At 49.3% G+C, this 13,716-nt stretch overlaps 1 protein-coding gene across 1 annotated transcript in view; it reads left to right on the plus strand.

Moving 5' to 3' along the window:
• The window catches only part of IFNGR1 (interferon gamma receptor 1), a 67,327-nt gene that overhangs the window by 29,684 nt on the left and 23,927 nt on the right, over nucleotides 1-13,716 (plus strand). Inside the window, exon 4 of the mRNA XM_077289264.1 lies at nucleotides 6,385-6,542. Coding sequence (XP_077145379.1) covers nucleotides 6,385-6,542 — 158 coding nt within the window. The remainder of the gene's footprint in view (nucleotides 1-6,384; nucleotides 6,543-13,716) is intronic.

A 13,716-nucleotide genomic window follows, 5' to 3' on the forward strand; every position in this document is an offset into this window, starting at 1 on the left:
GAAAAAACTCACTTACCTACAATCTCAAGAGCACAAAGGGACTTGCCAAACAATCACACTGCATGAATAACCTCGTAACTCAACAGGATCTGACCATTTCCTTTCAAACTGTACAGGAAGTATGGGGATACATTTCTCCAGGGCTTTTCAATACAGACACAAAATTATTTGCCAAGATTTTGGTACAGTCAAAAGAGCTAAGGATCAAGCAGAAATATTGCTGTTTCCCCAGCTAAAGTTAGAAGATATCCTTCCCAGATAGAAGATTATACTTCAGGATATAGTGTATATACTAGAGTATAAGCTGACCCGAGTATCAGCCGAGGCACCTACTTTTGCCACGTAAAATTGACTCGAGTATAAGCCGGGTGTGCATTGTCCCCTCATCCCTGTCCTGATATGCGTGGCTCCCCCTGTCCTGTTCTTGTATGTGTCTCCCCCTGTCCTGTCCTGGTATGTGGCTCCCCCTCTCCTGTCCTGGTATGTGGCTCCCCCTGTCCAGGTATGTGGCTCCCCCTGTCCTGGTATGTGGCTCCCCCTGTCCTGGTATGTGGCTCCCCCTGTCCTGGTATGTGGCTCCCCCTGTCCTAGTATGTGGCTCCCCCTGTCCTAGTATGTGGCTTCCCCTGTCCAGGTATGTGGCTCCCCCTATCCAGGTATGTGGCTCCCCCTGTCCTGGTATGTGGCTCCCCCTGTCCTGGTATGTGGCTCCCCCTGTCCTGGTATGTGGCTCCCCCTGTCCTGGTATGTGGCTCCCCCTGTCCTGGTATGTGGCTCCCCCTGTCCTGGTATGTGGCTCCCCCTGTCCTGGTATGTGGCTTCCCTCGTCCTGTCCTGGTATGTGGCTCCCCCTGTCCTGTCCTGGTATGTGGCTCCCCCTGTCCTGTCCTGGTATGTGGCTCCCCCTGTCCTGTCCTGGTATGTGGCTCCCCCTGTCCTGTCCTGGTATGTGGCTCCCCCTGTCCTGTCCTGGTATGTGGCTCCCCCTGTCCTGTCCTGGTATGTGGCTCCCCCTGTCCTGTCCTGGTATGTGGCTCCCCCTGTCCTGTCCTGGTATGTGGCTCCCCCTGTCCTGTCCTGGTATGTGGCTCCCCCTGTCCTGGTATGTGGCTCCCCCTGTCCAGGTATGTGGCTCCCCCTGTCCAGGTATGTGGCTCCCCCTGTCCAGGTATGTGGCTCCCCCTGTCCAGGTATGTGGCTCCCCCTGTCCAGGTATGTGGCTCCCCCTGTCCTGGTATGTGGCTCCCCCTGTCCTGGTATGTGGCTCCCCCTGTCCTGGTATGTGGCTCCCCTCGTCCTGTCCTGGTATGTGGCTCCCCCTGTCCTGTCCTGGTATGTGGCTCCCCCTGTCCTGGTATGTGGCTCCCCCTCTCCTGTCCTGGTATGAGGCTCCCCCTGTCCTGGTATTTGGCTCCCCCTCTCCTGGCCTGGTATGAGGCTCCCCCTGTCCTGGTATTTGGCTCCCCCTCTCTTGGCCTGGTATGTGGCTCCCCCTTTCCTGTCCTGGTATGTGGCTCCCCCTGCCCTGTCCTGGTATGTGGCTCCCCTCTTGCTGTCCTGGTATGTGGCTCCCCTCTTCCTGTCCTGGTGTTTGGCTCCCCTCGTCCTGTCCTGGTATGTGTGGCTCCCCCAGTCCTGCATTGTTTAGCTCCCCCGGTCCCCATTGTTCACTCCTTCGGTCCGCATTGCTCAGCTCCCCCGGTCCCGCATTGCTCAGCTCCCCCGGTCCCGCATTTCTCAGCTCCCCAGGTGCCACATTGCTCAACTCCCCCGTCCCCCATGGCTCAGCTCCCCCGTGCCATGGTTGTATGCATGGCTCACATTGCTCCCTCCCTCCCCATCATACTCACCCTCCTCGCACCTGCATCTCCTTCCCTGCATCTCCGTTGTCCCGGCGGCTCTCCTCTCCTCTGCTCAGCGGTCATGTGGTACCGCTAATTACAGTAATGAATATGCACTCCGCCTATGGGAGTGGAGACGTGTCCATATTCATTACCTTAGTGAGCGGTACAACGTGCCCGCTGAGCAGAGGAGAGGAGAGCTGCCGGGACTATGGAGATGCAGGGACGGAGATGCAGGCACGAGGAGGGCGAGTATGATGGGGAGGATCACTCAGCACATGAGAGGAGATACACCGACGCCAACAGAGATGCAGCAACGGAGAGTCAGTATGATCTCTTCTGTTAGCCAGCGGCTGCAGCTGTGACTGTGCCACAGCCGCCGGCTCCTGTCACCCGCTGCTCTGCCGCCCCCTCCCTTGCCGGCTTTTTGGACTGTGACTCGTGTGGAAGCCGAGGGGGGTGTTTTCAGCACAAAAATTAGTGCTGCAAATCTTGGCTTATACACGAGTATATACGGTATTTGATGGAGTTGTCTCATTATCTTCAGCAGGAGCACAGCACCCTCCTGCCTCCCATCTTGTATCTTTCCAGGGGTCCTGTATACTCTTGGTCGAGTGACAGAACGGACAATGGCATTGTTACGTCGATGGCCTGAAGTGTGCACTCCCAATCTTGCAGAAAGAGGCAGCTTTACCTTGTACCATCGTATTGTAGCGCAATTGCACTACAGCTGGGTAGATTGTTAGCTAACACTCCTCCATTGATCTGGCCAGCTTCAGAGCTGCTGTTACATGCTTTATTGTAAAAAAACAAAAAAAAAAGCAAAACGCTTATAACCACTGTGCATGTTTCCCCAGTGGCCGGTAACCTAGGCAACGAGCGATAAACAATAAAATTATAAAACCCTCCATTCTAGAGAACGGAGAGTATTTGTCATAAGTAAATTGCAAAGTTGCTTGTTTTTACAAGAACTTAGCAATTTGCGCATTGATGAACTTGAAAGTAACCCTTTAAAGGAAACCTGTAATGCTTCCAAAGACTGTTAGCCTGAAAACATAGGGTTAATCTACAGATTAATTTCCTTCCAAAGCTTTCGGACCGCTGACTTAAAAGCCCAGCTATCGGGAGAAAATGAACTTTAATTTTCCCGAATTTCAGTCTGTGGCATTTAACATGTTAACGGTCGTGTGTGGATTGCGATACTGCCTGCAGCTGTTAGGGACATGCATAGAATACAGTCTGTCTGTGGCGTACATGGTGCATAGTGTGTGTCTGGTGCATACATGGTACATAGTGTGTGTCTGCCAGGGGTGGATTAAGGGTAGCCAGGGCCCCGGGCTGTTCAGACACTGTGGGCCCTCCGGTCACGTGATGGGGTCATGTGATGGGGTCATGTGACGTGGTCATGCGACGGGGTCACGCTATACCTGAACCAGATTATTCCAGAAAAATAGTTGCTGTGTGAAACTATAACCTGTCAAGCATCCATTGACCGAGTCAATTTACCCGTCAGTTAGGAAGAAAAACAAAAAAAAAACCACAATACTATCACCATAAGTGCCAGTATTCACAGGAGATCTGTACTTAGTATGCAGTGTCTGTGTAGAGGTAATACAGTGATGACATTGTACACAGGACCTCTGTATATAGTATACAGTGTATAGTGTCAGTGTATAGGTAACACTGACTCACCAGTGACGTCTCTAGGTGAAGTCCTTCATCTTTCATCCAGAACAGACCGCCATCACTTCATCCAGCCAAGACTTGTCTCTACAGGAAATAACACAGTTATCTCGAGCTCCGCTTGCAGAGCACATTACTTAATTTTTCCCAACTTCTACATTACACCACATGAAGAAAAAGAGGCGACATAGTGTCACTCTACACAGTAACAGGACCGCCCCCCTTTTAAAACAGTGTCCTCAAAAAATAAAATAAATACATCACTGCAGTAATAATATCCCTTAATTAGCCCCTATGGTAATAATAATATCCCCCATCCTGGCCCCGTGTATCTCATTCCTGGCTCCAGCCATATGTTCTCTCATCCTGCCCTCATGAGTATCCATTCTGCCCCATATGATCTCCCCATCCTGCCCCATCTGTCTCCATCGTATCCAACCTGCCCCATGATCCTGCACGATCTGTCTCCAATCCTTCCTCATGTCTTTCATTCTGCCCCGTGTCTCCAATCATGCCCTGTATCTACATTTTGTCCATGTCTCCAATCCTGCCCCATCTGTCTCCAGTCCTGCCCCCAGAGTGTCCAGCATCTCTGCCCCCAGTGTCCAGCATCTCTGCCCCCAGTGTCCAGCATCTCTGCCCCCGGTGTCCGGCATCTCTGCCCCCGGTGTCCGGCATCTCTGCCCCCGGTGTCCGGCACCTCTGCCCCCGGTGTCCGGCACCTCTGCCCCCAGTGTCCAGCATTCTGGCCCGGGCCCCCCGGATTGCCGTTCGCATTAAAAAAAGAAAAAAACCCGAGTTCTCCTCACCTGTCCGCGTTCCAGCGGCGAAGCTCCCTCCAGCAGGGCGCACTCGCCGGCAGCTGACAATGAAATCAGACGCCGGCGCCGTGCGCGTTGCGGCTGACGTCAGCTGCCAGCCTCCAATTGGCTTGCGGCTGTTAACTATTAACGTGCGGGCGCGCACCCGCACGTCAATAGCTTTAAACTGCCGCAGCGCCGGTAAGGGCCCGGTGAGCAGATGAGACTGGGCCCGATGGGGGCCCCCTCTGCCCACCGGGCCCATACGCCAGTCAGGGCAGTGATGCCCTGATGGCGGCGGTCAATCTGAGCGGTAGCCCAGGGCCCCCCACACCACTGGGCCCTGGGCTACTGCCCAGATTGACCTTATTATAATCCGCCACTGGTGTCTGCTGCATACATGGTATATAGTGTGTGTCTGTGACTTGCATGGTGCATAGTGTTTGTCTGGCGCATACATGGTGCATAGTGTGTGTCTAGTGCATACATGGTGCATAGTGTGTGTCTGCTGCATACATGGTACATAGTGTGTGTCTGCTGCATACATGGTACATAGTGTGTGTCTGTGACTTGCGTGTGTCTGGGGCGTGCGTGGTGCGCAGTGTGTGTCTGGGGCGTACGTGGTGCGCAGTGTGTGTCTGGGGCGTGCGTGGTGCGCAGTGTGTGTCTGGGGCGTACGTGGTGCGCAGTGTGTGTCTGGGGCGTGCGTGGTGCGCAGTGTGTCTGGGGCGTGCGTGGTGCGCAGTGTGTGTCTGGGTCGTACGTGGGGCGCAGTATGTGTCTGGGGCGTGCGTGGTGCACAGTGTGTGTCTGGGGCGTGCGTGGTGCGCAGTGTGTGTCTGGGGCGTGTGTGGGGCGCATTGTGTGTCTGGGGTGTACGTGGGGCGCAGTGTGTGTCTGGGGCGTACGTGGGGCGCAGTGTGTCTCTGGGGCGCAGTGTGTGTCTGGGGCGTGCGTGGTGCGCAGTGTGTGTCTGGGGCGTGCGTGGTGCGCAGTGTGTGTCTTGGGCGTGCGTGGTGCGCAGTGTGTGTCTGGGGCGTACACGGTGCGCAGTGTGTGTCTGGGGCGTACGCGGTGCGCAGTGTGTGTCTGGGGCGTACGTGGGGCGCAGTGTGTATCTGGGGCGTACGTGGGGCGCAGTGTGTATCTGGGGCGTGCGTGGGGCACAGTGTGTGTCTGGGGCGTGCGTGGTGCCCAGTGTGTGGGTCGTACGTGGGGCGCAGTGTGTGTCTGGGGCGTACGTGGTGCGCAGTGTGTGTCTGGGGCGTGCGTGGTGCGCAGTGTGTGTCTGGGGCGTGCGTGGTGCGCAGTGTGTGTCTGGGGCGTGCGTGGTGCGCAGTGTGTCTGGGGCGTGCGTGGTGCGCAGTGTGTGTCTGGGGCGTGCGTGGTGCGCAGTGTGTGTCTGGGGCGTGCGTGGTGCGCAGTGTGTGTCTGGGGCGTACGTGGTGCGCAGTGTGTGTCTGGGGCGTGCGTGGTGCGCAGTGTGTATCTGGGGCGTGCGTGGGGCGCAGTGTGTGTCTGGGGCGTGCGTGGTGCGCAGTGTGTGTCTGGGGCGTACGTGGGGCGCAGTGTGTGTCTGGGGCGTGCGTGGTGCGCAGTGTGTGTCTGGGGCGTACGTGGTGCGCAGTGTGTGTCTGGGGCATACATGTTAATGGTGGCAATCCACATTCAGATAGCAGTTGTATTACTCAGTGCTGAAAATCTGACATATTATTAAGTTGTGGGGGATGCCGGGGGAATTCTAGTTCCTCATCATTGCCAAGACTGTGTGGCTGTTCTCTGGGGATATGTCTACATCAGGTAACTTACTCCCATTATTTTCAATAAGAATTTGAACCAATCATGTGACATGTCACTTACGGAAGTGGAGCCTGTGTATAAAGCCATGTTAGGTAGCTGCCTGCAGGTCAGCCACATTGAGAACAAGATGGCACACTGTTGGGTGGGAATATGAAATGATATAAAATGCTAACATCTTTTTCTTCCACAGCTATTGCAGTTCTTCACTTTTCACATTTTATTATACAGTATTTAATTGTACAGGTGTTTTTTCTCCATAGGTATTATTGGACCCCCTAAAATGAATGCATCTGTCAATGAAAAGTTTCTAAGCATTGATATTTGGTACCCAGATGTTCCACATGTTGACGGGAAACAGAATATAGGAGCCTATTTGGATGACCTTAATTATGAAATCTATTATGGAAATGAAATGAAGGTATTTTATTATAAATGACTGTATAAAGAAGCATTAAGTCAGGCTTTTATTATGAATGTAAATTTTTTTATGTGAACATCTATATAAGGGCTCTTTCACACGTCCTGATATTTCCGGTACCGGAAAAACCGGTACCGGAGATATCCGTGTTCGTATGTCCGTGTGCTCAAGTGGCACATACGTGCGGCATCCGTTTGCCGCCCGTGTGCCGCCTGAGGACCACACGGACCGTGCAGGAGAGACAGCGCTACACTAAGCGCTGTCCCCCCCGCATGTGGTGCTGAAGGCAGAATTCATCTCTTCTACCCCAGCGTTCGTTGGAGAGAAGAGATGAAAGATCTTTTTTTTTTTTTTTTTTATGGGGGGGGACTGACTGTAATGAGCGGCACCACGTGACCGCTCACACAGGAGAAGCTGCCAGCGCGGAGAGGACAGAGGAGACGTCGCGGGAGCTAGGTGAGTATTTCTGCGGCAAGGGGGCAGGCGGCGCACTGGGGGGGGGGACGCGGACGCACATGCAAACTTTATTGTTCACAAAAAAAAAAAAAACTTGATCATTCATCTCTTCTCTCCGGCGGGGGAGAAGAGATGAATTCCGCCTTCAGCACCACATGCGGGGGGGACAGCGCTTAGTGTAGCGCTGTCTCTCCTGCGGGCGGTACGTGCACACGGAGGAGAGTGCACACTGTTCTCCGTGTGCACGTATGCTGTCCGTATTGTGGTCCGTGCTGCCGGTAGAAAACGGACATGTCAACGTGTTTTCAGCACGGACATACGGTCCGGGTGAAAACACGCACATGTGCATAGACCCATTCATTTAAATGGGTCTACGTGTGTCAGTGTCTCCGGTACGTGAGAAAACTGTCACTACACGTATCGGAGACACTGACGTGTGAAAGAGGCCTAAAGAAAATCTTTCACTTTTTTAGTTTGGATAATAGAACAAACACAATAGGCTGACACCTGTGGTGAATATATGTTGATCCTTCTACTGACATCTGGCATTAGGGGTAGTAAAGATCTGTCATCGGGCATCTTGGATTTCATCATGCCCAGTTTTTCCATTCCCTGAAATCTGTCGTGGAAGAAGAGTTTGACGCTAAAGTCAAATTACAATTTAATCAGAAATCAGACATGTATGCAGTAAATATTTTGTTAAAGCACAACTACATAAAAAATAGTATTTAAAAGTTAACAGTGAAAACAATGAAAGCAAGCGGAGGCTGATGGGAGACACAAAAACAATGCAAAGTGTAGCCACAAGATGGCAGTATACTACCAACAGTTGTGATAACTACTATGTACAGACACACATAGATATCCATAAAATTAATTAGAATACATTAGAATACGATTTGTAGAGATTCGGTGCAATGTAACGCACGAAAGTAAATCAATAGTGAAGAGATAAACATGGATTATAATCAAACATACTCAAAAAATAATAGAATGTTGTCACCACATTGACTTCCGCCTCCTAGCCCAAGATGTGCTTTGACAATAATTACTATGGGGGGGTCTATGGCACGTATTGGTCTGATGTCTTTATGTTAATAACTGTTCCATGAAGCACACACATTACACTGTCTATATAAAAATACCAGAAGGAAGTGTGTATTTCCATACCATGAAAATAAGTATATAATCTAAAATAAGTACAACATAGGTATCTAGAAAATGTATTGCAAATCTCATAAACACATTGCCCAGTTTTTAATTTTTCCGTCTATTGCTAGTTTTGCCAGAAATTGCATATTTTAAAAGTACCATCTAAAATTGTGCCAAAATTGGGACATTCTTCTCTAAATAAGAAAACTGGCGAGAAATGATGGCATGTTTCAGCTGTAAATGTATTTTTAGACTCACATATGTACTAAGAGAAAAAGGTAGGCCTTATAAACGGGAGTCACCACTTACATGAATGAATAAATAGTACAGCTTTATTAAACATATATGCAGGAGACAAAACACACTAAAAACATTTAAAAAAACAGAGGGATATACAATACCCCCATGTATACACTGAGCCTGTAATAAGGCAAAAGACCGCACCTCCCACAACAGAGTGTAATTCACATGTCAATAGTTCAATAACACCTAAATGGCGCAAAAATATATATATACAACCTGGCCAGTCCCATAAGATAATCCTATTAAGCACCGTATGGAAAAAATACCGTCAATGCCACGAGAGACATAATAACATACAGGACAAGTAGTTGCCCATGTAGGCCGTGAAGGACAGAAATGCAGGTGCCAATGTAAGGCGACGAAGCCACTGCTTCACTCTTTGTTTCATTGCAGCCATTTGGTAAGTTCAAAAAAAGTAAATTTTTTCTCCAGTCACCTTCCACGACAGCAGCATCGGAGGTTGTCTCCCTGCCCTAATGGGGGACAGGAAATGCAAAGAGGTTAAATACCCCTCCCCTTCCTACAACCACCAGTGTTTTTCCTGTCCCCTATGGGGCATGAAGAGGTTTTCTGATGGTACTGCCGTGGCCGGTGATCTGGAGGCACCCTACACTTACTTACTGAAAGCCGGGCAGCCGAGTTTGGGGCTCCGCTCTCCTCCTCCATGGGCTGCTCCCGTCTGCATGTTCGGCATGTGACTCGGGACCTTCTCCCGACCCTCCTGCGCCTCCTTGGGGGGTAAAGCGTGGTGTTGATGTGCGGCCGGGGTCCTCCTGCAGCTCCTCGGCATCCTCATCATGCCAGCTGATTCTGGAGGTCGCGCATATCGGAAGTAACGTTAAACCGAACTTTCCGTTCACTTCCTGGTGCGTTCCACGTTGGAACGCACACACTCCTGGCCTGTGTCAGGTGTACCATCTATCCCTCGTCTAAATGTAGATGTGGCAAAAACCTTACAAATCCTGGAATCCCTGGGCTGGATCCGAAATTTGGAGAAGTCAAATCTTCATCCTTCTTCAAGGAAGAAATTCCTGGGAATTCTCTTGGACGCAGGGAAAAAAGTATCCTTCTTGCCCAGAGATCGTCAGCTCGATCTTTTTCAGAGGATCTCCAAGTTCAGAGACCAGAGGACTCCTACCCTGAGGGACTCTATGTCTATCCTGGGATCGCTGACATCATGCATCTAGGCAGTATCCTGGCAGTCCTCCAGACTCACGTTATTTTATCTTGGAAAAGGCATCAATTTTCTGACCAGGAGGGTTCCCCTTCCCGGTCATGTGAAGTCTTCCCTTTCGTGGTGACTAAACTACCAGAACCTTCAGCGGGAAGTCAGCTGGAATCAGCTACCCCTGAAGATACTCGCTTCAGACGCCAGTCAGAGAGGCTGGGGTGCTGTGGTAGAGAAAACCCACTTCCAGGGGTTATGGGCCCCAGACATCAGATCCAGCTCCTCAAACCTCAGAGAACTGAAGGCAATAGAGGAGGCCGCATCTGCTCTTGTCCACGGTCATCATGTACATGTCTATAGGAAGGGGAGGGGTATTTAACCTCTTTGTATTTCCTGTCCCCCATTAGGGCGGGGAGACAACCTCCGATGCTGTTGTCATGGAAGGTTCCTAGAAACCGAATTACCGGTAAGACTAATTCTATTTTTTCTCATTAATGTACACTATGCACCCCATCTTGACTGAAGAAAACAGAAATGTAGAAATTTTGGCAAATTTATTAAAAAAGAAAAACTGAAATATCACATGGTCATAAGTATTCAGACCCTTTGCTCAGTATTGAGTAGAAGCACCCTTTTGAGCTAGTACAGCCATGAATCTTCTTTGGAATAATGCAACAAGTTTTTCATACCTGGATTTGGGATCCTCTGCCATTCTTCCTTGCTGATCCTCTCCAGTAATGTCAGGTTGGATGGTGAATGTTAGTGGACAGCCATTTTCAGGTCTCTCCAGAGATGCTCAATTAGGTTTAGGTCAGGGCTCTGGCTGGGCCAGTCAAGAATGGTCACAGAGTTGTTCTGAAGCCACTCCTTTGCTATTTGCTTCCGTCGGGCCACTCTGCCATAAAGGCACGACTGGTGGAGGGCTGCAGTGACAGTTGACTTTTTGGAACTTTCTCCCATCTCCCAACTGCATCTCTGGAGCTCAGCCACAGTGATCTTGGGGTTCTTCTTTACCTCTCTCACCAAGGCTCTTCTCCCACAATTGCTCAGTTAGGCTGGACGGCCAGGTCTAGGAAGACTTCTGGTGGTCCCAAACTTCTTCCATTTAAGGATTATGGAGGCCACTGTGCTCTTGGGAACCTTTAATACTGCAGAAATTCTGTTGTAACCTTGGTGAAATCTGTGCCTTGCCAAAATTCTGTCTCTGAGCTCCTTGGCCAGTACCTTTGACCTCATGATTCTCATTTGGTCTGACATGCACTGTGAGCTGTGAGGTCTCATATATACAGGTGTGTGCCTTTCCAAATCAAATCCTATTAGTTTAATTAAACACAGCTGGCCTCCAGTGAAGGAGTAGAACCATCTCAATGAGGATCACAAGAAAATGGACAGCATGTGACTTAAATATGAGTGTCGGAGCAAAGGGTCTGAATACTCATCACCATGTCATATTTCAGTTTTTCTTTTTTACTAAATTTGCAAAAATTTCTGCATGTCTATTTTTTCCATTCGAGATGGGGTGCAGAGTGTATATTAATGAGAAAAAAAATGAACTTTTTTAATTTACCAAATGTCTGCAATTAAACAGAGTGAAAAATTTAAAGGGGTCTAAATACATTCCATGCCCACTGTATATAATATTTTTTTTTCTATTACAGGTTCATTAGGTTAAGGGGCTTTCCCACAAACAAAGTTCATTTTATTCAATAGATCTTGGATTTAAAAAGGTAGTGAGATCTACAGTTGGTTGTGTGTGTATATATATATATATATTAATTATAAAAAAGAGAATCTTATGAATTTGCCCATGCTATGTACTCATCTGACTCCTTCGGTTAAGAAAAAAAAACACATTTTCCTTGTAAAGTGTTTTTCAGTTTGAGGAGGCTGATGGGCAGATTTTATGTGGTCTCACATAGTAACAAAATCATGTATCCAAAGCATTTGGTAAGATAATGTGCTCACCCGCTCTAACCTCTTGGCGACTTGAGTGTTTTACTTAGTTTCAGGGTCTAACGGGTAACTTTTCTCCTTATGGAGAGTGACATACCATCTCTGGCTTGTCAAGGTAAGGAGGCTTAAGGTACCTTCACACGAAACGACATCGCTAGCGATCCGTGACGTTGCAGCGTCCTCGCTAGCGATATCGTTTCGTTTGACACGCAGCAGCGATCAGGATCCTGCTGTGATGTCGCTGGTCGCTGAATAAAGTCCAGAACTTTATTTGGTCGTCCGATCGCCGTGTATCGTTGTGTTTGAAAGCAAAAGCAACGATACCAGCGATGTTTTACACTGGTAACCAGGGTAAACATCGGGTTACCAAGCGCAGGGCCGCACTTAGTAACCCGATGTTTACCCTGGTTACCAGCGTAAAAGTAAAAAAAACAAACAGTACATGCTCACCTGCGCGTCCCCCAGCGTCTGCTTCCTGACACTTACTGAGCGCCGGCCCTAAAGTGAAAGTGAAAGCACAGCGGTGACGTCACCGCTGTGCTGTTAGGGCCGGAGCTCAGTCAGTGTCAGGAAGCAGACGCTGGGGGACGCGAAGGTGAGCATGTACTGTTTGTTTTTTTTACTTTTACGCTGGTAACCAGGGTAAACATCCGGTTACTAAGCGCGGCCCTGCGCCTAGCAACCCGATGTTTACCCTGGTTACCCGGGGACCTCGGCATCGTTGGTCGCTGGAGAGCGGTCTGTGTGACAGCTCTCCAGCGATCAAACAGCGACGCTGCAGCGATCGGCATCGTTGTCGCTATCGCTGCAGCGTCGCTTCGTGTGAAGGTACCTTTATTCGCCGTGCAATGCTCCTCTGGGAATTTAAATATGCAAATTGCCTCTTCTGAGAAAAAGAGGACTTTACTCTATAGCGCCACCTATTGGAAGTAGCGATCCTGCAAGTCACAATCAACCCTTTAACGAGTCGTGCAATATGACTTAGGATAAAAGCCAATTCAGTATCTCAATTCGCAGACACGGTGTTTCGGGCTATTGGCCCTCGTCAGTGCGAAGCATGAGAACTGATTTGGCTAGGTGAGAGGCTCTGGACTGGGGTCTAAGGGGTAACGTTTCTCCTTATGGAGAGTGACATACCATCTCTGGCTTGTCAAGGTAAGGAGGCCAATAGCCCGAAACACCGTGTCTGCGAATTGAGATACTGATTTGGCTTTTATCCTAAGTCATATTGCACGATTCGTTAAAGGGTTGATTGTGACTTGTAGGATCGCTACTTCCAATAGGTGGCGCTATAGAGTAAAGTCCTCTTTTTCTCAGAAGAGGCAATTTGCTTACTTAGTCTCAAAGATTTGTTACTTAGTTGCTGGTTACATGCTTAACCACAACTCCCCTCAAGTGTGGGATTGTTGACCCACTTTCTTATGAAGAGCTCTTGGACCTCCAACGATCATCAAGTTTTTACCTATCTTGTAACTATACAGTATCTTGCAAGATATTATCGGTGGTCACTTATAATCGTGGTGCAAACCATTTAACACAGGAGGTTGTAGTATTCAGAAACCACCAATCATCCAGAGCAGCGAGCTGCTTTGAAGAACAGTTCTTGCCCTCTATGGCTTTGTATATTAAAAGGGCTGTCCAATGGTATAAATCTGTGCCATTTATAACTTTAAAATTCCTGCAGTAATAATAGGGCAACCTGTTTAACTCACTGGGCCCTTTAAGAGGATCTCTCTCTTTTTATCTCCTCTCTCTTTCACCTTTCATCTATAGTAGACCTGTTTTTTAAGTGCGACCCTCGATCTGTTTCTGTCCAGCCAGCGGCTTAGGGCAGACAAGGGTGGAGACAGGAGCCTGCATGCCACAAAAAGCATCCGCCCCTCCATGACATCAGTGTCTGCATCATCAAGTTGCAGATAATGGTGAATACAATGGTCCAAATGGTAGCAGTGACTTGCCACAGTAGATGCAATAACCTCACTAAATCCCTCCTGCGCTGAGCCAGTCTGAAAAAGGCACAGGCCAGAGTAACAAGGGAACAAGGTTAGGTGAGGATTTTTTTTTGTTAAGCAGTACTTGTAGGAAACTGAGGGGGAATGGCAGTATGCTTGTGTGGGGCAATTCCTACTATGTGAGAGGAAT

This window comes from Ranitomeya variabilis, chromosome 2 (assembly GCF_051348905.1).
Source record: "Ranitomeya variabilis isolate aRanVar5 chromosome 2, aRanVar5.hap1, whole genome shotgun sequence".
In the NCBI taxonomy this organism is placed as follows: Eukaryota; Metazoa; Chordata; class Amphibia; order Anura; family Dendrobatidae; genus Ranitomeya; species Ranitomeya variabilis.